General features: G+C 53.2%; 1 protein-coding gene across 1 annotated transcript; it reads right to left on the reverse strand.

Annotated features, from left to right (window-relative positions):
* Positions 1–14,823: 14,823 nt before the first annotated feature.
* MYMK (myomaker, myoblast fusion factor) lies at positions 14,824–22,913 on the reverse strand. Its single transcript, XM_005442034.4, has 5 exons — positions 22,779–22,913; positions 20,241–20,355; positions 17,634–17,782; positions 16,522–16,638; positions 14,824–15,445 (listed from the first exon to the last, which is right to left on the reverse strand). Exons 1-5 carry the CDS (start codon positions 22,911–22,913, stop codon positions 15,299–15,301), a joined length of 663 nt encoding a protein of 220 aa, XP_005442091.1. The 3' UTR covers positions 14,824–15,298.
* Between the last annotated feature and the right edge of the window lie 4,646 nt (positions 22,914–27,559).

Genomic DNA, 27,559 nt, shown 5'->3' on the forward strand with positions numbered 1-27,559 from the left:
CCAGCTATGTGTCCCTGACATGGGGAGGTTGTTCTAGCCAGCCTGTGCCCACGCTGGGAACCATCCGGCTGCTGCCTCAGCTCCTTTCCCTTCCCACCAGCTTTGCTGCAGCTCTTCTGCGTTTTTTCATTGCACTTTTAAACCCCACAAGGCGTGTGTCCTCTCCAGCCCCTGAACTCTCCCTCACCCTCCTCCAGCCACAGCAGCAGGTAGGGGCGGCCCCGACCCCTCGCTCCCAAAATTCATTTCCCCTGGGAAAGCCTCCTAAGCCAGTTATACATCCCGCTGCCCACCCCACCCCCCTGAGTACCGAACGGGTGAGCCAGACCTTGCAGGAGGATGAGACGGGAAAATTTGGGAGCGAGAAGGAGCAGGGTTTACATGGCAGAGGGATGGAAGGTGCTGCCCCTGCTCGGTCCCCATCGCCTCCCGGGGGCTCCCTGGCTTTTGGGGAGCCCTTGCCCGGGTGTCCCGAGCCCCTAGGGCTCTGCCCGTGTCTGGAGGAGCTCATGTGAAACCCATTAAAAGCGTAAGGAAAGGGAGCACGACGGTTGGGAATCATTTTGTTTGGGTTTCTAAAACGTGCGCATGAAAACACTGTGTGGTTTTCTGACAAATTTGAAACAGCGCTGCTCAATTCGCTCCAGCGCTGCTACTGTTGATCTAGCAGACTGTAAAGCATTTATTGGAGTTGCTTGAGGCAAACTTAAGCATCTGTGGAATAACAAGTCCAGGAAGTAATTGCATCCACAAGGAAAATATTTTTATGTATAATTCAGTGACCCATTTTATAAACATTGTGGTTCCACCTTGGACTTTTTTTTTCTCCCCCTTTTTCTTCCTTTATATTTTTTTTTCATCCGCAGCCTTCTCTATCTAAGCGTCTGAGGTTAGCAACATATGCGGGTGTGTGTTTGGTGGCTCTGTGTTTCATAAGGCACGGTGCTGGGCAGGAGGTGGGGAGGAAAGCCCTGGTGCTGGGGGGAGGGTGGGGGTCGGGCTCCGGAGCTGGCACCACGGTGGGGGGATGCCGGTGCTGGGCGCTCCAGAGAAGCAGAGAGACAGCATGGATTGCTCCTGCTGAGCTTGGCAAGCGCAGAGGAATTGTTTCAGGGCAAAGGCTTTTCTTTCTTCCTTAGCAAACCAGCTTTATGAGAAGATGAGTCATTTACAGCCTGGGTGGCATCGTGCTCGGCACAGGGCTGTGGAGCTGGGGGGGTCTGTGTCCAGATTTTTGGGGGTTCATTTTCAGGCAGGATAAATGCAACGCTCCATCCCACCTTTCTAGACCCAGGAGCTGCATTTGCTCTCAGGCACAGCACAGGTGGGACCTCACAGGTGGGAGCTGGAAGGAGCTGTGACGTTTTGGAGGGAACTGACCTGTCCTGCGCGCAGCAGCCTGGGCATGGCTGGTTTGGGGACTGACATTAGATACAGGTGTTTGAATGGCTGATAGCTTGAAAACCACAGATAGGCTCTAACAGGACAAAGTTATGAAAAGACAAAGCTGCAAAACACCATATTAAAATTGCACTTTGTTTTTGTGGGGTTAATATTGCAGGGGTTTTGTAGGTGCGCTGGCACCTTCGCCGGGGTACAGCTGCACCTCCTGGGGCAGGGGGTGGGATGGATGGCATGGGAGCTCACTCCCCCTTCTCCCCCTTCGCCTGCAACGGGTTTGTTGGCATCTTTATCCCTTGGGAGGAATAAAAGCCTGACCCGGTCTGACTGGTGAAATAGTGGGTGCTGTGCCATGAGACCAGCAGGCATCGCATGGGTCCCCATCCTCCCTACGGCACCCTGGGGAAACGACTGACCCCCCTGGTGCCTGTGCTGCTGGGATGGACCCACCACCTCCCACCAGGCAGCACCCCCTGGCTCCTGCCCCGCGGTCCCTCCCTCAGCACGAGGCATGGCTCAGAGCCAGGCAGAGCTGAAAATCGGAGGGCAAACCTCTAGCTGGAGGTGCCAGGCAGAGCCTCCCCTGCTTCTCCGGTTGCTTCCATCGCCCCCAAAGTGTTGTGCCCTGCCCGCAGCCCCCCCACCCATGCAGCAGTGATGCCAAGGGCAGCCACAGCCCCAGGGCCAGGCCCCCCTCCAGGAGCGAGAAGAAAACAAAACAAAACAGGCCCGGGAGTAAATATTATCTGGATACAAAAGAACGCGATGTTTCTTCGTATGGGTCTAGAATTTCTGCCTTTTAACAGCTAACCTTGACTCAGCCAATATCCACAACATGCAACCCTGGCCAAAATATGCTGGGCCTTAAAGTACCACAACAGCTGTTTTTCTTGCTAAAATATGACATTAAATTTTTTGGACGGCTGGATGCTTCCTTGATGAAAGTGGAATAAGGGGCTATTTTTCCTCTCTCCTTTTCTCTCCCCTCCCGCCCCCCCCTCCCCTCCACTTCTGTCTTTCTTCCTCCTCCCGCGCAAGGCGATAAAGCCCGAGCCTTTGCAGACATCCCATGCGGGCAGCCGGCCGATGCGCCCGCGGGGCTGGAGCCCAGGCTGCAACCCAAGCGAGGGGGCTGCTGCTTGCTGAGCCCCCCCTTGTTATTGCTGGATCCCTCCCACGCCCCGGCAGAATTGACGCCAGCAGCAGTTACAGCCCTGACATCTTGTTTTGCTGATGGTTTGTAGTATGTCAGAAATGTTCTGCCCTGAAAATGAGGGCACAGGCAGGGGGGCTGGGGGTGGTGGGTTGGCGGGTTCCCCAGTGGGTTTTGCACTTCAGACCCCCTGTCCTTGCAGGAGAAGCAGTTTGGGGCTTTTCAAGAGCTCCAGCTGCAGCCAGTGGTGAGGGGCAGGAGCCCAGTGGCCACACCTGGCCCAGTGAGCTGGTGCTGGTCCCTGTCCCTGAACCGACCCATATTTGCAGAAATCACCAGTGGCGTGAGCCAGTGCTGGTGAGGATTCACCCCTCTTCACCCCACAACGGCAGTGAGGTCTTGCGCAGGGTTTGCAGCCAGCCACATGCCGGGGTGATGCAACTGATGCTGCGGTTGCTTTTGCTTTGGTGGTGCCAGCTGGGTGTCACCTGGCATGACGGGTGCCTTTCCGCACAGCGTGTTTGTCCAGGGGTGCTTTTGCTGGATGAGCCACATTTCCCAGGCTGCAGTGGGCACTGGGATGGGGATTTGCTGCCAAGTCACTGCCCTGGGTCTTAAAACATGGGAATGGCCGTGGTGGGAGCAGGAATGCGTGGTGGGATGTGCCCTGGCTGGTGCTGGCAAGGTGACTCTGCTCATCAGCACTGCGGCCACCCACAGCCAGCATCGCCCAGTGGCACCTGGCTGTGGGTCTGGGGCAGCTCATGCCTGATGGGTGACGTGGGCAGCATCGGGGTGGGGTGTGCTCTCCCCTCATCCCTATCCCATCCTTACCCCTGGAAGCACTGTAGTTCCTTGCCTGGCTCTTCATGCACTGCCACGGACCCACTCTCTGCCCTCCACACCTCATCCTCCCCTTCTTTTTCCTTTTTTCAAAGATCAGCTTGATTTTTAATGGGAGACAGAAGAGTTTTGAAAAGAAGGGAGGTGGGTACCAAACCAGGAGGAGGGTCTCATTGCCCAGAGCCTCCCAGGCTCGTTGATTTTGACAGGGGCCTGACACCTCACAGGCTGATAACCCAGTGAGCTGTGGCGTGGGTGGCACCACCATCACAGGCACAGGGGCTCCAGCCCCAGCTCAAGTTTGCTAGAGCATGACATTAGACATCGCTCCTCTTATTGCCCTAACGATTTTGCTGCTGTATCTTATTTATACCTTTACCCGCTACACTGTCACGTTGCTGTGCATGTATTTATTTGCAGAGACCCACGAGTACTTGTGCTGATGGGGGTGGGGATGGGGGAAGCGTGGGGTGCCAGGCTGGGTCCCTGGTGGTACCCACGTGTGTGTGTGTGTGTAAGGTACGTGTTCCCTTTCCCCGGCCGGCGAGCATGTGGTTGGAATTAGCGGCGCGGCTGCAGGGGGAGCGGGCAGCTGGGTTTCTCCGGAGCGTTTCAGTGCTTAATCTCTGAAGAATGCAGAATGTCTGTCTGGACGCCCCGGCCAAGATCAACTCCGCGGCACGGGGAGGCCAATATAAACGTTCATGTTTTGTGTCACCGAGATTTCATTAGATGTTTTTTATGTAATTGCATAAGTCGAACTACCGTGATGAAAATGCCACAGCGAACAAATGAGATGAATTGTGAAACCTCTCCTTCGAGGAGACCCTGGCCTCTTCTGGACCGCAGGGATCCAGCTCCAGCCTCTTCCAAGGCGCTTGTGACCTTTTGGGATAAATAAGAGGCTGTTTGCCTGTGCTCCCCCCACCTCCACCCCTCACCCTGACGTCAGGGCGAGCTCAGACCTCAGCCGGGCAGCAGGTCTCCCTGTGGCCATGCTGGGAGGCAGAGGGGCTGGCTGGCCCTGGGCTCTGATGGGCTCCATCCCTCCGCTGAAACCTGGGGGCAGGCAGCGGGGCGGGGGGAGAGGAAGAAAAATCTCTCCCCTTTTTTGGCCACCTGACATCCAAGTGCTCTGCAACATCTGAATGATATCACTGCCCTGACGGTTTCTTGCTTTAAACCCCTGATAGAGGCGGGGAGGGCAAGCTGCAGGGGTCAGCTAGCATTTGCAGTGGTGCTGTGCCTCATCCTTATCCTCTGACCCTCTCCACTAATGATAGCAACTTTGTTAATCTGTCCCTTACAGACCTGGCGTCTTTCCCTGGTGATACAGACTAACACCAGTTTAATTAGGCCTTAGTAAGTGCCGCCTTGGTTCAAGCCCAGACACGCTCCCTGATGCCAGGCAGCTCCACAGGCTGCTGAGCACCAGGACAGGGCGGTGCTGCTCCTCCCTGGGATGCGAGGGCTCAGTGGGGCAGCATCCTGGCACCCACCACATTCCCTGGCTGCTCACCCATCCTGGTGGCTAGCAGCACAGACACCTATGGAGGGTGAGAGGCTGGACCCACGGGATGGCAGCCTGGTGCAAAGCCCCAGGGTTTTGCTCCCGTGGAGGTTTTCCTGTGGATGCGTGGTGGGGATCGGGAGGCAGCTGGCAGTGCAGGAGTCCCGGGTGCTGCATCCCTGAGGCAGCTTCTGCGAGACAGGCTGGAACGGTCGCCCTCGCCGCAGACACATCTGCTGGGCGGGAGGGCCTGGAATTTGGGATATTGTTTTTCTGGCGGAGAGTGGTGGGTGCCAAAAGCCTGATAAATTAATCACCTCTGACATGGGTCAGTCCAGCTTCTGGCGTGCGCAGGCTGGGCCCCCCGAGCCGCTGAGCAGAGACGGTGCTGCTGCAACATGAACGTTCGTTATGCAGCGAGGCTGCCTAGGAGGGGAGCGAGTTTGGGCTGGGAGGGGTGGTCCACCACCGTGCTCTCCCAGGACGGCCGGCTGCAGGAGATGCAGCAGCACAACTCTTGCCAGCTGCCTGTGCCTGTGATGCTGTGACCTGACAGTGCTCATTGCCTGCTTCGCAGCAGGGCCTGGCTGGGCTGCTGCATGCTGCTGGCCCCTGGGAGAAGGGAAGTTATTTAGGATTTGAGCAGCTCCTGGCACAGCGAGGTCCTTGGTCAGGGGCTGCTGGAGTGCTAGTGGGCACACCGAGCCCAGGGGAGGCTGCGTGGGATGGGGATGTGCAGTGTGCAGGGGATGTGCAGGGTTTAGCAGGGGTGCAGCTGCTGAAGGTCATGGGCAGCTTATTGTAGTCACTCACCCCAGTCCCTGCAGGTAGGTGTTTGCTCCTGGGGCTCAGGGCTGGATATCCCACCCTCTGCACACTGGTGAGCCTGGTGCTGGGCCAAGGGGGTGATGCTGGTGCATCCCAGTGCATGTTTAGAGGTGGAAACCACGCTTCCCCCTCCTGTGATGAGTGGCATCATGGACACACTGCAATGGGGCTTTGCTCCGTGGAGATCCGATTGATCCAGCCACTTTGCTGGCTGCTCAAGCCCAAGGCAAGGCAGGCTGAGCCTGCGCCTCGCCAGGTTCCGCTTGCCCTTGGGGGGCCCACAGGTCGGTGCTGGTGTAGGCTGTGCATCCCTGGGGGATGGCAGTCCCTGACCCTGGAAGGGTCCCTGCTGCTCAGCGCTTGCTGGAGAGGAGATGGTAAGGGGCTTCACTCACCCTCTGATGGGGTTTCTGCATTGCTGGGAAACTAAGGGGATTTTTCTAATGACTCTGCTCACTGTCTGCCTTCTCCCCATTTTCTTTACTCTCCCCTCTGGTCCGCTGCTTCCCTTCCTGGTAGCTGCTGGCATCTCTGCCCCAGCCAGCAGCAGCATTTGCTTTACCTTCCCCAGTCTTTCTTGGGACTATTTCTGCTCAGATAAGGAAAAATAGGGAAGTGGAGTGGGGAGCAAAGCTTGGAGGAATGGATTCCGCCGGGTTCTTTGAGAGCATTACAGGCTGCGTTTGCGCTTCTCATTCACCGAGGTGTTTGCAAGTGCTGCGCAGAGCAGGACTGTGCTGCTCTGGGTGACAGAAGCTGTTCAGGACAGGAGGTGTTAAGACACATGGCATGTGCCGCAATCTGCATTTGGGATCTGAGCAGATCTTATCAGGATGATGCAGAAGGCTCCCTCCATCCCTCCTGTCTTCTCAGCTTGCTTGCTCTCCTTCTCCCACCAGCCCCCCTCATTTTTTTTATTTTTTTTTTTTGTCCAGACGTAATTAATGTAAACCAAATGCTTTGTGCACAGCTGCTGGCATCCTGAAACAGTTTTGTGTGTGGTCTTTCCTTTAGCCCGGACAGAGATGGAGCAAAACTCTGAGCAGTATCCCAGACCTGCTTGGGTAGAGAGCAGCATCTATTGCACAAGAGGCACCTTGAGTTTCTGTGTTCCCCTTGTGGGATGAGGTTATGCCATGGCTGGTCGAACTGGTTTAAATAAAACTATGGAGCTGCCCAAAAACTTCATCTCCCAAATCCAGCCAAACCCAAGCTCAACTTTTCTTGCTGGTTGCAGGAAATTTGCTTAACTGAAACCCCAAATGTCTGTCTCGTTTTTGTGGCTGCCTCTGTGTGTCTTGGTTCCCCCGGGGCTGGATGCTAACGCACCAAAGCTGCTGCGGGAAGGATGTCCTCATGCTGCGTCTGGCACCTTTGGACCTGGGGAGCAGCAAGATCTTGTGATTTATTTTTGCCAGCCAAAGGGACAGTTTCTGATCACTGTTATCACTTGGTATTGCCACTGGATCTTTAGGGCAGGAGGTGTGAGGGAAAGAAAGTATCCAGACCAACTTGTTATGCTCCCAAAAACCCAAGCAGCAGCAGAGCTCCTTGCATCCCGAGTGGTTCCAGACTGCCTGCAACCACCGGGCTCCCCATAGTGCCAGTGCCAGGGCTGAGGGTCTCCATACCTTCTGGACCTCTCAGATGGTGCTTTTTGCCTCCTTTGCTCTGATCACTCCCATAAAACCCCAGCATGGCCTCTGGGATCATCAGCAAAAAATAGCGACTTCCATGTCCCATGCCCTGCTGGCTCACTGGTAGCCATGGGTGTGCTGTGAGAGCTGCAAAGCACCAAGGGATGCTTGGCTTCCAAAAATCCCTTGTTTTTGCATGTGCTGGGGCACATGGGTGGGATCCTGCCATGGGGTGGTGAGGGCAGCTGAGCACTGCCAGCCTGCCGGCTCACCCCAGGTCTTTCGGTGAGTCAGTGGCTGAGCATTTTGCAAACGTTTAAGCTAAATGGGAAGCATCTGACGGCCCTGCCATGGACATGCTTTGGATTCCAGGGCGATTAGGATGCTGCAGATGCCTGGGTGAGAAGGTGGGCTGGGTGGTGTTTTTAGGAGTGACCACTTTCATGTTTCTGCTCAAAAACTCCCTCTGTTGGGGCTGGGGGTGACAACTTTTGAATTCATCCTCCCCATGGAGACTAAGCAACTGGGGCATGTCTTGAGGTGGCTCCTTCTGGAGCAGCTCTGAGCAAAGAGCTGAGCAGAAAACCCATGTGCAATGGAACAGTCACAGTGTGAGGCAATATTTTCAATTTACTTTTCCCTTCCTTGAACAAAGGCACTGGTCTGGAGAGCACATGCATGCACCCACACAATATTTGAATTAAAAAAATTATGTTCTGTGGAAGACTAGTTTCCATGGAAGACTTTCAGCCAGCCCGTGGTAGGGTGCTGGGAGAGGCTCAGGTATCCAGGAGGGGCGATTTCTGCTCTCAGCACTTGGTCGAGTGATGCCTACAGGAGAGGGGAAGGTTCTGACTTGCAGAGAAATTCCTCTCCCCTGGCCCCTCATCCTCACACCCACCCCCAGCCCCCCTCCGGGATGCTCCAGGGCCATGGGGCTGGTGAGCACCAGAAAAGGAATTGTCTGCACTGCGTGCCCCACAGCTCCCGAGCGATGACAATTTTAAATGAGTGAGATGTTGAAAAATAGTGAGTGAGATTTTTTAAAAGGTCACCTTGGCCAGGGAGGCAAAAATTCTTCCTTGTGCGAGTGAGATGCTTTAGGAACTGCCTTAAAATTAATCCAAAACACGAGCCCAGCTCCAAATGAGTGGGACTTGGCAAGACGGCTGGACACATTATCTTTAAATATAGGCAGGCATCCCGGAGGGTTTCTGGTGGTTTTCCTGGTCACTTCTTATTCCTCCGTCTCCCACTCTGCTCCCCCCTCTTTGCATAATTCTCTCTATTTTAATGCCTCTTACCACATTTTGGGTAGTCGTTTGTTTATTGGTATGAAGTCTCCCCAAACCAGGCAGGGTTGCAACACTGCAAGAGCTTTTGTGTCGGGATGTTTTGCTTGCCACGGCACTTTTCCTTGGCAGAGCATTGCCCGCACAGCCAGGGGCTCTGCCCCAAGGTGGCTGCGTCTCTTAAGGGATGGCAAAGGATTTTCAAAGGTCCAAACGCCTCTGGCTTGTGGGTTGAGGCTCTTAAGGACCCCAATCTGTGCAAAATTAGGGTGAGACCTTGTGTGCTTCTGACCTCCCATGCAGTGACCTGAGCGGGTCCTCACTGGCCAGTGCAGCCCCCAAACCCCCTGTGCCAGGGGTGGCTGTGCCCAGTGTGCAGGCAGGCTTGCAGGGATGGCCTCTGGGATGCTTTCCTGAGCTATTTAGCAGCCTTTACCCTTTTCCTACTTTAAATGCGAGGCTAGGGGCATACAGAAAACAAAGGGGATCTGGTTTAGATTGGGAAGGCGAAGCAAGCCCCTTACCACCAAAGCAGGGAGGCTCAGGACCTTCTCAGGCTTTGAAGAGGCTGTTGGACATGTCTGGACATACAAGGACACATCTGTCTTTAATCCTTCCCTCTGTAACTGAGAGCAGGACCAGGCAGAGCCATGGCAAACCCTCTCCGCATGCTGCAGGTATGTGTGCGTATGCATTTGAAGGGCCTTGGCAATGCGGCAGTGCTAGACCGGTTAGAGCCACATGTTCTTGCAAATGCAGCTTCCTATTGACTTGTTAAACATTTGCTATTTATCAGATTTTGCTTTTAAACTGTCTGTAACAGTCTGGGAGAACTTGTGTCAAAATCCCTTCCAGATGTGAAGGTGCTACCCGATACTTTGGTTATAACCTGGACCCTCACTCCTGCTCCGTTCAGATTAGCTCAACTACTGTGAAAACGAAAATGCGAATAAAGACATAAAGAGAGGAGAGACGCGTGTAAAACTTCCCCCAAACCTTCCCTTTTACAGGCAAAACAGATTCTGCCTTTATAAGGAGATTGTGAGTTTTATCAGTGAACATTTTCTTTGCTGCAAAGCCACAGGTAAGCAGGGGAGAGCAACCACCGTCCCTGCTGTCCACGTGGGTGTTTTTTAAAGCATTATTGACTTTTCCCCCCACTGAAATAATGTTTCTTCGGGTCTGGGGCTTCCCAGACACATCAGCTCGTTTTATGAGCATCAGATGATGTGTGCAGTTGGAAACCCGAGCGGTTGCCTTGCATTCAGAGCACATGGATCAGATAACGACGGTTCGTTAAATGCTCATTGAAAGGCTGTTGCAAGGTTGGGAGCTTTTCTTAGCAGCACCCGCTCTGCAGACACCCTGCCCTGTCCGTCTCCAGAAGAAGCTCTGGGGCCACAAGATATTCCCAGATTAAAACAACTTCTCTCACTCCATGGTATCTGTCAGATCGTATATGGCCCGAGCCAGCTCCCATCGTAGTGAGGGAGGGTTTTTCCACTGACTTTAAGAGGCGTTGGACCGGGGCCATCCTCTGTGTAATGCGGATCCGGGAGTGTGCGTGATGCACTGCATGATGACAGAATTTCTGGGAGATTGGCCTAAACCAAAAACCTTGGACCGCTGCTCCCTGGGACCGCTCCGCTGGAGGAGTGGGGAGGCTGGAGACGCCGAACCTGGACCTGGAGCGGGTTTTTGCAGCTGTGAAAGCATCCCCGCAAGAGCCGAGAGAGTCCGGCTGCTCTACATCTGCCCTTCCCCAGGTCACGGATGTGGCGTCGGGGTTTGGTCCCTTGGGTTGAGTCCACCATCCGTGTCCGGCTCCGGTGCTGCTGGGGGAGCGGACACCTGCGAGGGTGTGAGGGGCTCCCTGCCTGCCCCCCCCCGGGAGCCAAGCAAGCGGCTCAGCCTGTCTGCAGCACTGCAGCCGAGCTCATCCGTGCCCTGAAAACACCCCATTGCTGCCGAGTGGTGCTGGGACAGGGCTGTCCTCCCCACGCCAACTGGACTGGAAAGTTTGGTTGAAAATCTTGCTGAAAGGCTGAGGAGAAAGATCAGGAGAAGAGAAACCTGCTGGGATGCGGCACGGCATTGTTTTAAGCAAACCCCTGGTGCATCAGTGTTGTTTTCTCTTGCTGGTGCTGGGTCAGGCTGCTTTGCGCCCACGCAGGAGGTACTACTTTCCTGACCTGCTGTTGCATCTGCTCTAACTCCATCCTGTGCTGCTGCAGAAAGGTGGTTGGTGTGTCTGCAGAGCAGCACCAGACAGCAAATCTCCCTCTGCTCTTTCTGGGTGCCCTCTGACTCCTCTGAAGCACAGGAGACCACCTTTGCACACCAGAAAATTATATGCATCGGGGCTGGCATAGCTGGAGCGAAGTGGAGAGGTACCAAGTGGTCCCAGATAGGTGCTTCAGTTGCTCCATCTCCCCTTTTCTCCAGGCGGATGGATGGGGCTGGTTTCTCATAGTGCATCTGTACCCTGTCCTAGGGCTGTGGAACCGTGGGTCTGTGTAGGACATCGGTGATGACACCACTTGTCTCCTGCAAAGCTGTTTTTTCCCTTTTACAGAGCACAGATACATCTTGCACATCAGAGCTGGAGGGCGATGGAGGACCCCAGGGCAAGACCTCTCCCTGGGGCTCTTCACAGATCTCCAGCCCCTATCCACTCTAGAAATCACCACTCTTGAATTTCCAGGGAAGTGAGGTTTCTTTGGCCCTCCCAGAGAGCAGGCAGGACTTTTCTGGTAGTTCTGGTGGATGCATATCCTTGGGTCATCCATCACCACTCCCAATGAGCTGCATGTGCCTCAGGATGGAGCAGGAGCACTTTCCGAAGTGGAAGAGCATCACCATGGCCTAAAGGGCATAAAAATGGTTAGAAGGAAACCTTTGGCCCCACCAGCCGTGAGTTAACCTGGCCGGGCTGGCTCACAGCTGGAACGTGCATGGAGGGACAGCAGTTTGAGGGTGAGGAGGGAAGAGCAACGTGTGGAAAAAAAACCCGAAGCGGTCTTTCAAAATCACATGGTGATAAGGTGTTTTCTGGAGTGCCCCATACAGCTGGCAGCAGAAACCAGGTTTTTATGTTTTGGTCTGGCTAGTTTTTCACTTTCTGCAGCCAAAGGGATCTGGATAAAGTTTGCCTGGAAGATTAGCTGGCACCAAGCCCGACTCGACATCTCTGGAAGCCTCCCCTTGAGCAGGAGTAGGTCCTAAATCCCCTCTTGTCCTGGCCCTGCCGTAGGTGAGCGTGGGGGAATGTGTGTCCCATGGAGGGGACAGTTCCATCGAGCCACCGGCTGGCCACCAGCACCTGCGCCTGCTGCCAGATCCCGCGTGGGGCTGCAGCCCTCTCCCCTCCAGCATGCTGGGCCCCCGCTCCTCCCATGGTGGGGATGCTGGGGAGCATGGAGGGATGAGCGAGGTCCTGGCAGATCCCTGCTGCCGTGATCTCTGCTTGCAGTGGAGGTGATGCCCTGCAGCCGGAGGGGTGGGATGGGAGCACGAAGCCTTGGCACCGGTGCCTGGCTGTTGTGGCTTTGCATCGACCCTTGCCTGGGGATGCACGTCCTTCGTGTGGTCTGTTCCGACGCTGAAACTGAGCGGGGAAATGGGGTGCGTGGGAGCCCCGCGAGCAGGGCTGGCCTCCCCCAGTGCCAGCTCCGGGGCAGATGTGCCCCAGCCATTGCACATCAGCTTCGGCACCAACTGCGGTGTCCGGCCACATCTGAGCTGCCGGCTCCAGGGCAGAGCTGGCAAGGGATGGAGTCATGGGAAGAGGCCATGCAATGCCGTCCCCACGGGGCCAGTGGGCACCCCATGCTGGCCCAGACACAAAGCAAAGGGGATTTCGTGCCTGGGGAGGCATCGCAGAGCAGGAGGGAGCTGGCAGGCGCCTGCCCGCCCCTGTCGCTGCTCTGCTGCTGTGCTGGTAGCAGATGCCGATGCCTCCGGAGAAGAAAGCCCGGTCCCTCCCCTCTCATTCCTTTTTTCCTTTTTTCATTCTTTTTTTCTTCCCCCTCCACGGCTGATCTTAAAAAAGCCCAGGCGGTTTGGGCTTCGTGAAACCCAAATGCCTTTTGCAGCATCAAGCCCGGATCCCATAAGTAATATCCCAGCATTTGAGAATAAGACAGTATATGAAGTAGACGGGGAGCTATAAAGACGCTTTAAAAGGGGCAATAAAAGTTTTGGGTTTCATATCGTCTTACCAAAGAAGAGAATAACAGAGAAGCAGGAAATTTCAGTAGCAGACATGACAAAGGTCACAGCACTCAGACTGCACCTTAGACAAAAACACCTACTCTTATGAAAACAGCAAGAATTTTTGGCAGGGGCTCAAGAGCTCTTACAGGCAAAGCTCTCGGCAGCGCTAAAAGGTTACAAGAGACTGTTTTGTCTACGTTGCTGTAAATGTTTATAATATTTCCCTGCATTTGTATTGCAGGGGATATCCTGCAGGGGTGATCGCGAATTCAGCCCGTGCCCCTTCCTGCAGGGTGTCGGGGTGCCCGGTGCTGCTGCAGTGGGTGCTGCCACCGGTGCGGGGCTGATGCCGCGGGGGGCACCCTGCAGACGCGCCTGGCTGCGTTTGGGCCCCGAGTGTGGGTGCTGGTCCTGCACAGGGGTGCAAAGGGATGGAGCTTTGCACAGCAGCCTGGGGCATCAGCAGAGAGAGGAGAAAAAGGAAACCTTGCCTGGGATTTTATGGTGTGCAATACACTTTTGGGTTGGTTTTTTTTTTTGGTGTAACACCTGAATACATGGCAGGTGGGAGCAGGAGCTTTCATTTACTCAGCTGGCCCTTAGCTAATGTGCCCTGCGTGTTTGCAAGAGGTTTGCCAAACTTTTCTCCCTCTTGCTCAGCCACAGTAAGGCACTGCAGTTACCCAGTGCCTCTTCTCCCACTGCCTCTTCTCCCAGTGCTTTAACTGCACAAGGCTCTCCCCGTGGCTGCGCTGCCCAGGGTTTTCTGCAGGGCTGCGCGCATCACCGCAGTCCAGGAGGGGTCAAACAGTCACCAAATGAGCCAGGGAGGTCAGGGTGCCTCTGATCAGGGGCTGCAAGCAGCAACAAAGGGTGTGTGGAGGGATGGAGGCTGCTGGCACTGCTACTCGGGCTGCTGGGGTCAGCGCTGCGTATTTGCACATGGGGTAAAGCACACCCAGAGATGCGCTCTGGGTGGCTCAGTGAGAGCCAGGGTGGCCCTGGCTGTGGGACACGCATGTGGGTGACCCCTCGGGAAGCAGCTGCACACCTTCAGAGCTGGCTCTTGTGTGCGGTGCCAAGTTGCTCCTTGCTCTCAGCTCCGAGTTAGAAGTTGGAGCACTTGGGACTGTTTTTTGGGGATGCTCTGAGAGTCCTCACATGGCAAAGTACTCCAGTAGCGTGCAAACAATGGGGAAAGTGTTGCACGCAAACCCTCAGAGCATCTTGCAAAACACCCTGGGGGCCTGGATGCTGAAGAAGACCTGGTGTGCTGTGTTGGTTTAGGTGCTGGTGGACCCTTTGAAAACTCTTTGCTAGCACTGCCTCTGCATGCAGCTGCATCAGCTGTGCCACCGCTTGCCAGTGACTCTTGGATGCTCGAGGGTTCATAATTCATTTGTGTTTTTGTTGGAAGCTCATTCAGATTTGGTTGTTGCCCTGTTGCAGGAAGTTGCTCTGATGAATGACTGGGGTGGATTTCTCTTCCAGAGGAACCCAGGCTTAATGTGGGCTTTCTGTGGACATCACTGTATATCAATACTGCTCTAATTGTCCATGACATATAGTCTTGGCATTTTTCCCAGACAGTCTAAATAAATCATACACTTCTGCTATAGTAAATAGTCTGTTAGAGGAGATGTTATAGGCTTACAGCCCTTCCCCTCCCTCCAGGAGCTTCTTTTCCCTGCCTCTAATTTTCCATGTACTTTCCATACTAATGAGGCTCTCTGCAAGCGCACCTGCTGCCTGCACCACCCGGGCAGGTCTGCAAAGACAAAGTGCCCAATGTTGCACCTCCTTCCAGGCTGGGGGGCTGTGGGCAGGGGAGGGGGTGGCCGTGCCCACAGCTCTGCTTTGAGGCTGGCATCTGCCCTCGACTGAGCGGAGCGGGGCTGGGAAGTTTCTTGCACCGCTTAAGAAATGCTGGCATTGCACACTTGCAAAGTCTTTGTTAGTATATATTATTTACATCAAGAGAATGCATAAATAAAATAGTAAATATCTCACAAAAATACAGGTTCTGTTAATTGGGCATTGCAAACAAAGCCTTGTGTGCTCAGGCTGGGCGAACCTGCACACAGGGGACAACTCACGTTCTCCTGGGCCAGTGCAAGGGACAGCCTGGCTGGTGACATAGCCTGAGAGTGCAAGGGTCTCCTGGGACAGGGGACAGGGTCACAGCCCAGCTGAGTGCTTCCCCAGGGAGAGGTACAGGTATGTAGTAAACTGGAAGCGCAACCTCTGCTAGGGCTGATGGTAGAAAGGTGAAGACTTTCCAGGGAAGCAAATCCCACGGGCTGGTAGGAGAAGATGCCAGTGTCCCAGAGGAAAATGCAGTGGGCAGGCATTTTGCTTTTGGCTGCACCCCTCCATCATCCCAGGAGCAGAAAAGCCAGTGCCCGCTCGCCCGGGCGACTCAGACGCAGCAGCAGAGCGTGGAGCAGTCGAGCCTTGCAGGGGTCCCGGTGCTCCCGGCCTTCTTGTTCTCCTTGGGCAGCAGCAGCACAAAGGCCATGGCCAAGGCGCAGTGGTAGAAGCTGTGCACGTAGGTGTAGTCCCACTCCTGCAAGCGGGGAGAGTGTTAGTGAGACCTGCCGGGGCCGCAGGAGCAGCGGTGCTGGAGGGCTCTGCGCTAGGTGCAAAACGTTAGGTTTCTACAAGTAGCCGAAAAGAAAGGAATAAAAAAAATATTCCTGAGCCTTCTGCCTCTTTTTGCTGTAAGAGAAGAAAGGATTTCCATGCCTTAAGAAAGGAAAAAAAAAAAAAAAAGCAAAGTGGATTTAACACATTCTAATTTGCACATTTCCCAATTCTTGAATGAAGTGTTTCATTACCCCGCAAAGGACGCGGCGGCGAGGCCGAGGCGCGGGGGGAGGCACTTTCTGCTAAGTGACATTTTTATGTTCTGCTAGAATTTGCAATTACTAAATGCTTTGAAAAATAATCCTTGGGGATGACTGTGAGGTTGTATCTCGCAGCTCCCAATGCACAGAGCAGCCGTAACGGCAGGGCTGAGTGCAGGCGCGAGTGGCAGCTGCAGCAGGGGGTTATCATCATCCCTGCGTGGGACAGACGGACCCTTTCGTGCAGGACAGGCGGACTGGCCAGCGGCAAGAGCAAAAGGTTATAAACATGGGATTGAGTGCCCCTGGGAGTCAAGTGAGAGTCTTTTCTTCGGCGTGAGCCAGCTTTGGATCTGGCCATGACTGGGTTGTAGCCAGTCCCTGTTGTGGCTCTGCAAGGTGTCCTTAAGTCACCCATGCCCAGTTTCCAAAAAACCCTGCTTGCATTTGACAAAGCCACTTTGAGGACCGTGTATGGCTGACAAAAGCATGGCCCATGTCCTTGTGACTCACTTCACACGGGGGAAAGAGATTGAGCATCACCCTGTGTGTCACTTGCTGTCACAGCTGTCCCTGCCCACGCTGCAGTTAACAGGCCAGGGGCTGGGATGGGGACAAGGGAGGGACCCTCATCCCTGCTGCCAGCCCCCGGCACGCCAGCCCCGGAGACCCACACCTCAGCTGGGCTTTGGCCAAGGCTGGATGCACCCCAGTGGTGTGAAGGGGGAAGTCTCCTGTCTTGGTAATGTCCTTTACACCTTGTAAAGTTAGGGTGATTGAGTGTGCAAAGAGGTACCTCAAAGAAGAACCTCAGCATCAGCGCTAACGCCCCGAAACAGAAGCCAGGACCGATCTGCTGGGTGTAGACACTCTTGTCAGGATAGAGCCCTTTCTTCTCTTTCATCTTTTGTAGCTGGAAGGAAAGAGAGAGCATATCTGGCATATTCACCCGGATTTAGCTGGCTGCTCCACATCCGAAAGATCCCATGAATGCTGAAATAAAACCACACTGAGCCCACAGACCGGCTGCCCCAGGCTGCGGGGGCTGCTGGCACACGGGAAGCACCTCCGACCTGCTGCAGCAGGTCCTCCTGCTTCATTCCTGCGCATAATACTGTTTTCTTAATATTCAACCCCAAACCCAGCTCAGGGAGTATGTGCCTTCACAAACCCAGTCTCTAGGAGAGCAGATCCCAGCAGAGCATCTGCGGGCTGGGGGATTCAAGGTGGTCCCCTCCTTGCCCATCCCCTCCCCATCGTGGCCACTTGCTTTTAGCTGCTGGCTGGGCAGCCAGACGAGGCTTAGTGACGGTATATAGCTGGGACTTGCATCACAGTATTTCCATGATGCTGGGCAGCATCTTTCTGCAATTTTTATCCCGTCACTGAATCCTTCTCCTTGCTTGCTCCTGCCAGTGGCTCCACCAACGCAGTCCTGCCTGGGTCCACAGCATCAGCTGTGAGCAGGGCACAGGCTGCAGCATGGTGCCCGACTGTCCCAGCCACATTCAGGCAGACTACAGGCAGATTCCTTCCCACTTTATCACTGCATTTTATGCACATCTTCCACCAGCTCCGGGGCAGTTCACCAGACCCCTCTGCCTCTGAGTAGCTGTAAAAACTCCATAAATATGATCCTCCTGATTAGAAACGCAGGGACAGGAGATGTGGTAGATGGCTCAGACTAATCAAATCTGGTGTTTATCACAAAAGCTGCTTGCTGTCTGCCTGCTTTCTGCTTGGGTTGAAGGAAAAGTGCTGTTTAATCACCGTGATGGCCTGTGCTGTGAGAGCTGGACCTTGAGGATGAAACGGCTGGCACAGGTTAGACCTCTCTGTGCAAGGCTCAGCCGCTTCCCCGCCACGAGCATCCCGCAAAGCCCCGGTACGGTGCCCCTCCCTACGTACCCATTTCACCGTTATCACCAGGACAGCTGTCCCGATGGGTCCCGAGTAGACGCCGTAGCCCCAGCGGTCATGGTAGATCCTCACAGCGATGGTGAGGACGCCGAACATGATGAAGGTTGATCTCTTTGGCTCGTCAAACTCTGCCAGGGCTGCACAGCACCGAGCACAGGGAACATCAGCTCACCCACCCTATTCCTCCACTGTTCCCCTAAAGCCTTACTGGGGTCTGTCCCACCTGCCCTGGGGACCCTCAGCATTGCCTCCAGGTCTGGGTTGCCCTTCTTATGCCTTACAGCTGGGGAAACTGAGGCACAGGGGGGCAAAGCGAACCATGCTGAGGCATCTGAGTGGTGGGCCCAGGAGCTGACTTTGGGGGTGTTATGTTCAGTTTGCATGTGGAAGCTAAAGGGGATTTCCCACCTGTATTTCCCTTGCCTGCCGCAACCCAGAAGTCAGAGGTGATTGCAAAGGCGATTGCAAAGACACTTGCACTCAGTGAGCCCACTGTTGGCTCTTGGGTTCATCCTACATCTCTAACCCTCCCAAACTTGCCGGCTCACCCCGATACAGCCTCTGTCACGCCGGTAGGACCGTGCTCGCTGGTGTGATGGGGACCAGGCTGTCCAGCCGTGCCGGCACCTGCCTGAGGTTTGCAAGCTGGAAGTCACCAGTGTGAGTAAATTATTAGAGGCTTTTGTTTAGCACAGAATGGGGTAATAACTGATAAAAGTTATGGATCCCAGTGGGCTCCATGCTTTTCCAGCTCGCACAGCTGTGTTATGGCTGTCCTGGATTTGCATTCCGGGAAGCGTGCCCAAGGGTCTGCGTCCGCACATGTGTGCTCGGGCTTTACAAGCCACAGTGAGAGGCTTCCCTGGGCTTCAGTCACCACACCTTCCATGTCCTTGGATCGTGGTTTTATAGGGAGTTTGACTAAGGGATAATGTCCGCATTTTAATCTCTGTTGTTTCCCTGTGGGTCAATATTTTAAACATCGTAGTCCAGGATTTGTATTTTTTTGCAGGGTTTTTGAATGCAGTAATGAAGCAATCAAGTTGAATTTTTCTGCAAGGAGCCAAAGTGTCTGGATCAGCTCTGCCCTACCCTGACACTGCTGTTATCTGCTGAAAATGCCCTTCAGAGGTGATTTGCCTCCTTTGCCTTTTCTAGCCAAGCAGAGAGTGCTGAGGTGCCATGAACAGTATGGGAGCCCACCCTGGGACTTGCACCTTGGGGGAACAGAGCTGTTTCTAAGGTTAATATTTTCCCAACTAATTTTTCACTGCATGGAAGATTTATCTAGATGCATGCCCTGGAAGGGGGATGCTGCTGTCTGCATGGCTTGGTGGTGAAGGGAGGAGGGATGGAGTTGTGCCTGGCAGAGGGGATGCTGCCCTGCAGCTTATACTGGGCTCAGGGGCTGCAGGAGCTCTCCCAGCTCAGCCAGAGGTCCTGCATCATCCCTGGAGCCCCAAGGTGCAGAGGTGAAGGTCCTGCAGGCATTTTGGGGCTGTACATCAGTGCGGTGACCCCAGTACAGCATCAAAAGGGCTGGGGACGCTGCCTGGCTGGAGTGAGACTGGCCACGTGGGTGCTAGAGATGGTTCAGATCTGCTGAGCAAAGCCTTTGCTGTTGGAAAGTGACCGTCGCCTCATCTCCCTCCCCTCACCCCTACTCTCTTCTCCTGTCAGAAATACTCATGTCTTTCAAAAAAAACATGTTGGCAAAATGGGAAAAGAATAGGTTTGAAGTTCTCATCCTTCTTTAGTTTCTGTTGGTTTTTTTTTTCATTTCTATTATACCTTGTTTCAGTGGCAAATAAGGAACAAAATGAGGAAAAAAAAGAGTGAAGGGACTGTGGGAAAAAGAAAACTGAGTAACAGGACAAGGGTCAGGAGTTTTAATAAAGAGGAAGTGAAATATATTTCTGCTTTTTCTAAGCAGATCTAAGATTTCCCGTCATCCCAGACCAGGCTTTTGATAAACAAGGAAGATATATTTGTTACAACTAAACCACTTTGATTTGTGTGCTGCCAAGGGCAGTGACAGATTCTGCGCTTCTTAGTGCCCCCACATCAGGACAGGACAAGCTGATGGGCTCAGGACGGGGAAAATGAGGAGCAATGGGAGATTCCCTGATATAGGAGGTTTCCAAGTAAGTCATCTCACAGTACTGTCCTGCCTTGAACTAAAGCACAAGGCAGCATGTGTTACTTGCCAACTTGAAATAAATCTGCTGTTTTAAGGACATGCGTAAGAGCTGGTGAAGGCAGAGGAACACCCAACTGACACGAACACCAGAGCTCTCCTTACCTCTGAGAGTAAAACTTCCCCAGCCACCACTCAGGACAGTTTTCATCTGTGGCTGAACCCCACTGAGTGGAATGGCTTTCCAAGGGATTAATGGTATAAAAATGGATTAAACCATAGCATGGGCTGACTTCCATAAAAGACAGCCTCAGAGCTAAGTCTTGCAGATGGGAGCTCAAAGGCAACAGCATTTCTGGGGACTGTACCCACTAACTGTCCCACCAGCGATGCTGACAAGCCCTGCCTGACCCCCAGATGCTGGTGATCTGCAGGAACCACGAGATACCAGTGCTTACCCATCAGGGACACCCAGATGGACAGGGCTGTTCCGTAGATGCTGAAGTACTCCAGGATATCATAGCGCATGAAGCACAGCACTGATAAACCAGGGCCATCACATGCATGGTAAATCTATTATTAAAAAAAAAAAAAAAAAAGAGAGAGAGAGAAAAAAGCATTATAAAACTAGGTCCTTACACACACACCAGTAGGGTAAAGGCTCTTACCAACTTGTTGAAACAGCTTTGGCGTGGCTGTGGAGAGGATGGCCAGCCGAACAGAACAGCCTCGAATATACCAGGATCACTGGTACACAGTGATGAATATATTTGAAAGAGAATGTCACTGTTCCCAATTGCAAATCGCCTGACAATCAGCATTCTTCCCTCTTAGCACAAATTATTTGTGGACGAGATTTAGTTTGCCTCTTGGTCTGTGCCAGAATGTGCAATCTGATGACCAAGCTGCTGCGAGCTGAGCCCCAGGCAGTGCAGGGACGTCCTCTCCAGCAGAAGGAAGGCTCTGGGGTTATGTTTCTAATTGCGAAAGATTCTTGTAAAACAATTCAAAATGAGTGTCCTGATGAAATGTGTATGGATGCCAGGTCACTGTCCAGGCTAAATAGGGTTTATATGGCCAGAGTCTGAATGCTGGGGAATTCACTCATTAGTGCATTCCCTTAAAAGCTGCTGGTTCCTGCTGCCCATTAGCTCATTGATTAGGTTATTTGCAAAAAACCCATTGTCATGCAACATAAACGCAAACCAAGCCAAGAGAAATTTTCCAGTGCAATCAGAGGAATGCTCCCAGTGTTTGCCTGGCGCTCGCCTTTTCCGCCGAGCACTCAGCCCTGCGAGTTTTCTAGTGGTAGCACCCGCGTGCTTTGCTGTTTCTGAAGAAGTCCCTTTACTGCTTGGCAGGGCGCCCTTGGAACAATCCTCGCTGTCATGGCCCAGCGGGGATGCTGATATTATTTATAATGGGAATTGCTGCAAGTCTTTTGGCTCGTTGTGGTTTCTAGAAAAGATTGCACCACGGCCGTAATTCTTTTCCCTGTTTGAGATTGGGTCTGGGGAGTCTGGAGACAGGGGGAAGAAAGGGTGGAAGACAAAGAGCGTGTTTCTGGCCAGCGTCGCAGCACTTGTCTGCGATGGACATATGCTTTCACTGCTCTGATGATGTCTCCTGGGGGAGGAGGAGTGGGATGCTACAAGAAAGGCAATAGCAGCAGCTGCTGCCCTTCCTACCCCCCCAACCATGCTGGCAGCTGCCTTCCCTTCCTTCCCCACGCACAGATATTTTGCCTCTGCAATCTCTTCGGCGAGGACCTGTTCCACCTCCCGTGGAAACGCATGCCAATTTTCCTATTGACTTCTTGGGGAGGTGGAGCAGACACAAACCCAGTGCAAAATGAAATTGTAGCTGTCTGGCTTCCCTGGGGAGCTTGGGGGGGGGGGGGCGGGGGGCTTGATTGGGACGTTTTTATTAACTGTCCTGTAGTTTTTATGGAACTGGCAGAATTTCTTCCCCTGCATCGTGCTTTAATTGGAGGCTTGCATGGTGGATCCTTGGGAATAAGAGACCCTCCTGGTTCACAGCCCTGATGCTGCAGAAGAGCTTTTCACACTGGACAGGTCCTTTACCTACTCCCTGCCTCAGTTTCTCTGTCTCTGTGCCAGCGATGTGACAACCCTCATGAGACACCTTGAGATGGGTGGGGAGAAGAGGCAAATGCAACGTTGGTTGGGTTGCTGAGCTATTTTCTTCATATTCTTTAGCATGGCATTGCCATGGGGTTAAATAGGAGAATTTTTCCAGTGGGAATGCTGCTTTGGGTGCTCAACCAGTGTGTGTACGGAGGCATTTAGCAGTAGTACAAAGCGCAGGGCAGCTTATCGCTGGGAGCCAGAGTATGAATTATTTTCTCTGTGTACAGATGACTGACTTTCTCTACTAGTTATTCCCGTGCAAGAGAAGGCAGGGCGAATCAGAGCCTGGTGAAACACGCATTTTCAAACACTCTGCCGGGGTGAGGGGTTGATAATTATTGGTTTTGAAAGCTCAGCAGCATGTTTTAGTCTTTCCTTGTACAGAAACTTCCCTGACTCCAGCATTACTCCCATCACCAGTTAGCAATTGCAAAATCAATAATTCGAATACGTGCTTTTGGCTAAAACGACAGAAGCATAGCAAGAGGCTCTGGATACAATTTAAACCCCAAATTCAGCATGGCCACTTACCAGCTATAAAACAAAGACAAAAACCAGCTCCAAAACATTGCGAATCAATCCAAGTCTCTTTGCACCCAGACCCTCTCCCTAACCTCACAATCGTAAAACACCATTAAATCTATGTAAGGCCACCCCTTAGGACATCCTAAACTGAAGAATCAGCTACTCAGCACCACACACAGTGGGGAAAAAATGAAAATGGATATTCTGGGGGTCATGCTCACTGCTCTTGGGTGAGACCCAGCTGCCCTGCCCAGTGGAGACCTGATGCAGAGGGTGTCTGGGGGGATGGAACACACGGGGAGGGGTATGGGGACATCTTACCGCCACGAAGAACATGGTGAAGAAGTAAACCATGGCTTCCATGTGGAAACGCCGCTTAGCCGCGATGCTGATGGTGGGGAGGAAGACCAAGGTACTGATGGTGGGCAGAAGGAGCTTGGCCACCAGCGAACCCATGGGTGCCTTACAAGCTGGTGGCTCCCGGGGACAGGGTCGCTGTGAGCTGGATGGGGACGGTGGAGAAAACAGCCGTGTGGAGTGTGCTTTAAAATTTAAATGCCCTGAGTGGCCGGGAGGGCCGCGGGCAGGGAACAGCTGCTGCCACCACCGCCACAGCCGCCCCCTTCGCTCCTGTGTCTCCCCAGCAGCAAAATTCTTGACGCAGCCGGCGGCTCCTGGCAGCAGATGCTCTGTGCCCCCGGTATGGCCCTGGGTGTTACTAAAGGAGTGAAAGGGAATGTTGTCCTTGCACGCCTTGTGCTGGGTGTCAGACCTGGGTGCGTGGTGGGCGAGGACTGCGGATTTGCTAGCTCGCCATGGGGACACCTCACCTCTGTATCCCACTGCCCCCATGCTGAGTGGGGGTCAGTGCTGATGGAGCAGCCCGGTAGGGAAAAACAAGGGATGGTGCTGGCACAAAGTAGCGAAGAACTGGTACACGGCAGGTACGAGGGGTTTTTAAAGCAGTGAGATGTGTCCTGCTACCTTTGCCATGCCTGAGAAATACACACCAAGCTCCAGATCTGCCTTTTATTTCCCTTCGAGGGCATACCTGGGAGGGTGACCCTGCTCTAGGGCAGCACGGGCATCGGGAGCTGGTGTGATGCAGCATCTAACGCCTGCTGCGGGTGCCTGCGTGCCCTCCTGTGCACCCGGGCGGAGTTAAGTGCAGTTAGGTTTCTCAGCCATGCCCTTTGCAGCGCGGACACCTCCAGGATATCTGTCTGAAATTCAGGAGCTGAGCGTCTCTGGGTGGAGGAATTTGAGCAGATCTGTCATGCAGCGCGGAAAAGCTGGAGGAAAGGAGACCAAAAGCCAAGTGGCGTTTGGGCTGCTAATCCACTCAGTGGCTTCTCTCTTTTATTATGACTTTTTATTATATCACTGCTGCTCCCCTCCTGGGTTAATATCTTTTCCTTGGAGCCTCGCAGGGATTCTCGGCATCTTTTCGGTACAGCTGTTCCCGGGACCCAGGGAGCAGGAATGCTACGCTTGAGCAACCGCCTTTGTGGCGGCGGGTTTGGGGAGGAGGGTGCGAGCTGTGATATGAGCCACCATTTCTGAGGCCGGTAGGATGGGCTCGCCTGTCCCCCAGGAGGGGGTCCGGTGGAAAGGCAGGCATGCACGGAGAAAAAAAATGCTTTTTAAACCACTCCAGCTAAGTTGGAAAGGGCTCCGGGAGGGGGAGTGAGGGGGTGTTGTGTGTGCGGTGAGAATGGCACAACAGCATTAAAGCAGTGACCCGAGAGGGCTGTGCTGGGAGCCGTCCTTGGGGTACCGCTGAGACGAGTTGGGTAGGGGCTCCCATTTTTAGCCGATATTGCAGGATCCATCCACGTTCTCTGGCTGGCTGCAGGCAGCATCCCTCCGCAGGATGGAGCACCACGTCTCCAGCCACCCTCCCGCCTGGGCAAGCCATAAACTCACCACAAAACCCTGCAAAATTGTATTTCTACTAACAAATAGTGAAAAACTCTGGTGTCCCTATTTACCGTGAAAATTAATCCCTCCAAGCCAGCACATAAATACCCTGCTTCTCCCCAGGTGTCCAGCACTGAGCAGGAAGCGGAGCTGAGTGCCAGCACGCCCCGAAGTACCCTGTCCCTTTTCTGTGCCATATCCTCAGACGGATCCGTTATTCCGTGTTATTCTTGCATGAGCTGCTTGGATCGAGGAAGGTGCTTGGGGCTGCTGCGTGCTGCACGGCAGGGCTTGTCTCCAGGAGGGTTTTGAGTGGGGTTGGGGTTAGCTGGTTGCACAAGCTGCTCTGGATTCCTGGCTAATAAAACCATGTCTGCTCTGCTTTTGGGGCCATGAGGTTGGTGTCAGAGAGGGGAAAACACAACAGCCTGTTGGTGAGGACAAACTTCCACACCTGGGTGCAAAGCAGCTCCCCTTGTCCTCATGGGACCTTTTGCAAGGACATGGCAGTTGTGCAACAAGCCACCATTTGCAAGGATGTGCAAGGATGGTGGTTGTGCAACCAGCCAAATGGCATCAGGTGAAAAATATGATCAAGCAGTTGTTAAATGTATCCCCCTCGCCCCCATCCTCTGCCCAAAGTCTAGCTGGAGCCCACTGGAAAGGAAACCCCATTGGCTGCTGGATGCAACAAGTGCCAGCCATGGCAAGCTCTCTGCCAAGCAGGGAAGCATTGGAGCTCTCAGGAGCAAGAAAACGTTCCACAGGTTGTTGGAGTTTTGATTTTTTTTTTAATTTTATTTTATTTTTTCTCTCCCAGCTGCACACCCCGGGCTGGCGTTTGGTTTGCAGCCAGCGCTATAGGCATAGAGCAAAAAAAAAATCACACCGGCTTGTACACGTGTTCCAGCTATTATTGAAAAAGAGACCCCAAAGTAAACTGCAAGGCAAGGGGCAGGCAGGTGGTGAGCTCCTGTCGGGAGCTGCTGCTTAAAAGGTCTTTGTTCAGGCTGCAAACAAACTGCAGTGCTAGACGTGGGCTTTGCAAACCTTCCCGGGAAGGAACCCAAATAACAAAGGGCCAGGACTTTCTTCCTTCTCTCCTGTACAGGTAGGAAATGTAGAAAGAGCAGATTTTAGCTCCTGCATTTAAGTACTTCTGGAAAGCAAATTTTAAATCTACATTCCACAGGGCTAATTTTGTGTGGACCGGAGTTGCACGCAGGAACGGTGATACATATGGCTGAAAACTGGTTCCCAGATGCCAAACCCAGGTTCTGGTATGCTGTCCTGGATCCTTCCAGGGTAACGTTAACCATGACTTTCTGTGAGCGCTTCTACCTTTTAACTCACACATTGCGCTGAGGGAGAGAGACACAGATAGATTTATTTTTAATATGAGGATAATAGTTTGAAAGTATTATATACACTGGAGTGGAGGATGAGGGCTCTGTGCCAACTGAGAGGATTGACAGTATATTCTCCTGGAGGTAAGTATTGGATGGTCTTTCATCTGTCTGTGGTGTAGGCCGTATAAGAATTTAAACCTGCTCCATCCTGTGTCCCCTGTTACTGCCAGGTTTGAAATGATGGTGCTAACGATGCTAAAACAGAGAATCAGGGTTGCAGGATCTACAAGGGCTTGCAGCTCACAGTGCTGCGGTGCCAGGGTCAGTGTGAGCCGGCAAGCAGAGACAGCTGCACCATTGCTGTGCTTACTGCAGCGTGTGATTTGCCACTTCCATTACTTCAGAGTTTAAATTTTCATCTCCGCAACACTTTGACTCATGCTCTGGATGTAGGGATGATGGTGAAAAGCTGGATGATGCCCTGGTTTCAGCAGGATGATGTGCAAGAGCTGCAGCTCTGGAGCAGCACGGTCAGCCCCAAGGAGCCCTGAGCAATTTCACGAGCACAGCACCATCCACCTTGCGAAGATTCCTTGACTTCTTGCTCCTCTGCCTCGGGAATTTGATCAAGAAACCTCCTGGTGTGAAAGGACCTGGTGCAAATGCGGAGCAGCCCATGGGCACCACAGCCCTTCCCTGCCCAGCTAAAGAAGGGATGGCTGTAGCATCTGGATAAAACACCCCTCCCCACCTACCACAGCCGGTGATCAGAGCTGTGGCGTGAGAGGCCGCCTGGGCAGTGCTTTCTGGACAGCTGAAATCCATACACAGGCCCTGGCACCAGGGAAAAGGAGCCCAATAAACGTGGAACCACCAGCTGTGCCTGAGCCCCTTGCACGGCCGGTGCTGCAGACCCAGCTCTGATCACCCGCAGCTCTCGCCCGCTCCAGTCCACAGCCCTGCCAAAGCACCTGCATCCTTTTTTTATTAGTGGAATAAATTGCCACTTAAAAAAATCCATTCTCCGTAGTGCCTGGCCCCATTTTAGGCAGCTTTAGCTGAATGCTCGCTCTTAAAAAAATTCCCCCTTCCCACCTCCCTGTTGAATAAATCTATTATGCCTATTCCTCGCAGGTATCCCTGCTTCTTCTATCCTTAGGGTTGGGTTTTTTTTTCCACTCTTCCCTTTTCCTTTGTCCTGTTATGGCCTATTACAAGCATGTCAAAGGTAAGGACATTTCTTGCCACCAGTTTTCCATTGCTCGTACCCTTTGGGGCATCCTGAGGCAGCCACCCCGTTGCCAGATTCGGGGAGGCAGGGATTCGGGGAGGCAGTGCAGGGGTTTATTGCTCTTTTCATGGTGTTTAATGGGTGGTTGTTGGGGTTTTTTTTACAGTCATGACTCCTGGAGCCCAGGAACGTTGTGAAGGTCTCAGCTCTCACCCCGTTAGTCCAAAATGTCATTTTCTAAAGAGAAAAACTTGAAGCCGTGATGCTTCAAGGCTCAAAATCCAGAAGGGAATGAAACCAGTCTTAGGGTTTTGGGGAGTCTGACTCACGAGTTTTGGATGCCTGTGGTTGCAATGCTGCAGAGCCGATGTCCCTCAGCACAATGCTGCACAACTTCCATGCGAGACTCCTTCCATTCAGAGAAAAGGCTTTGTACTTTTTAATCTTTGCATAGCTAAAATGTCAAACCAAGCGTGACTCATCTGGAAGCTCCTCCAGGTTCTTGCAGGGATGTGTACTCTTTGGAGACAGGTAAAATTAAAATCTGCGCAGAAAAAAGAGGCTTTTAAAGCCATTAAAACTCTATGGCCATGACCACACCT

Source organism: Falco cherrug, chromosome 9, assembly GCF_023634085.1.
Source record: "Falco cherrug isolate bFalChe1 chromosome 9, bFalChe1.pri, whole genome shotgun sequence".
In the NCBI taxonomy this organism is placed as follows: Eukaryota; Metazoa; Chordata; class Aves; order Falconiformes; family Falconidae; genus Falco; species Falco cherrug.

Bases quoted from the DNA above. Each gene is read 5' to 3' on its own strand.
- MYMK (XM_005442034.4), bottom strand. From the start codon at position 22,913: ATGGGTTCGCTGGTGGCCAAGCTCCTTCTGCCCACCATCAGTACCTTG. The intron at 20,356-22,778 runs GTAAGATGTCCC...TTTTAATAATAG, and splicing joins TCACCATGTTCTTCGTGGCG to ATTTACCATGCATGTGATGG. The intron at 17,783-20,240 runs GTAAGCACTGGT...GGTGCTGTGCAG, and splicing joins CATCTGGGTGTCCCTGATGG to CCCTGGCAGAGTTTGACGAG.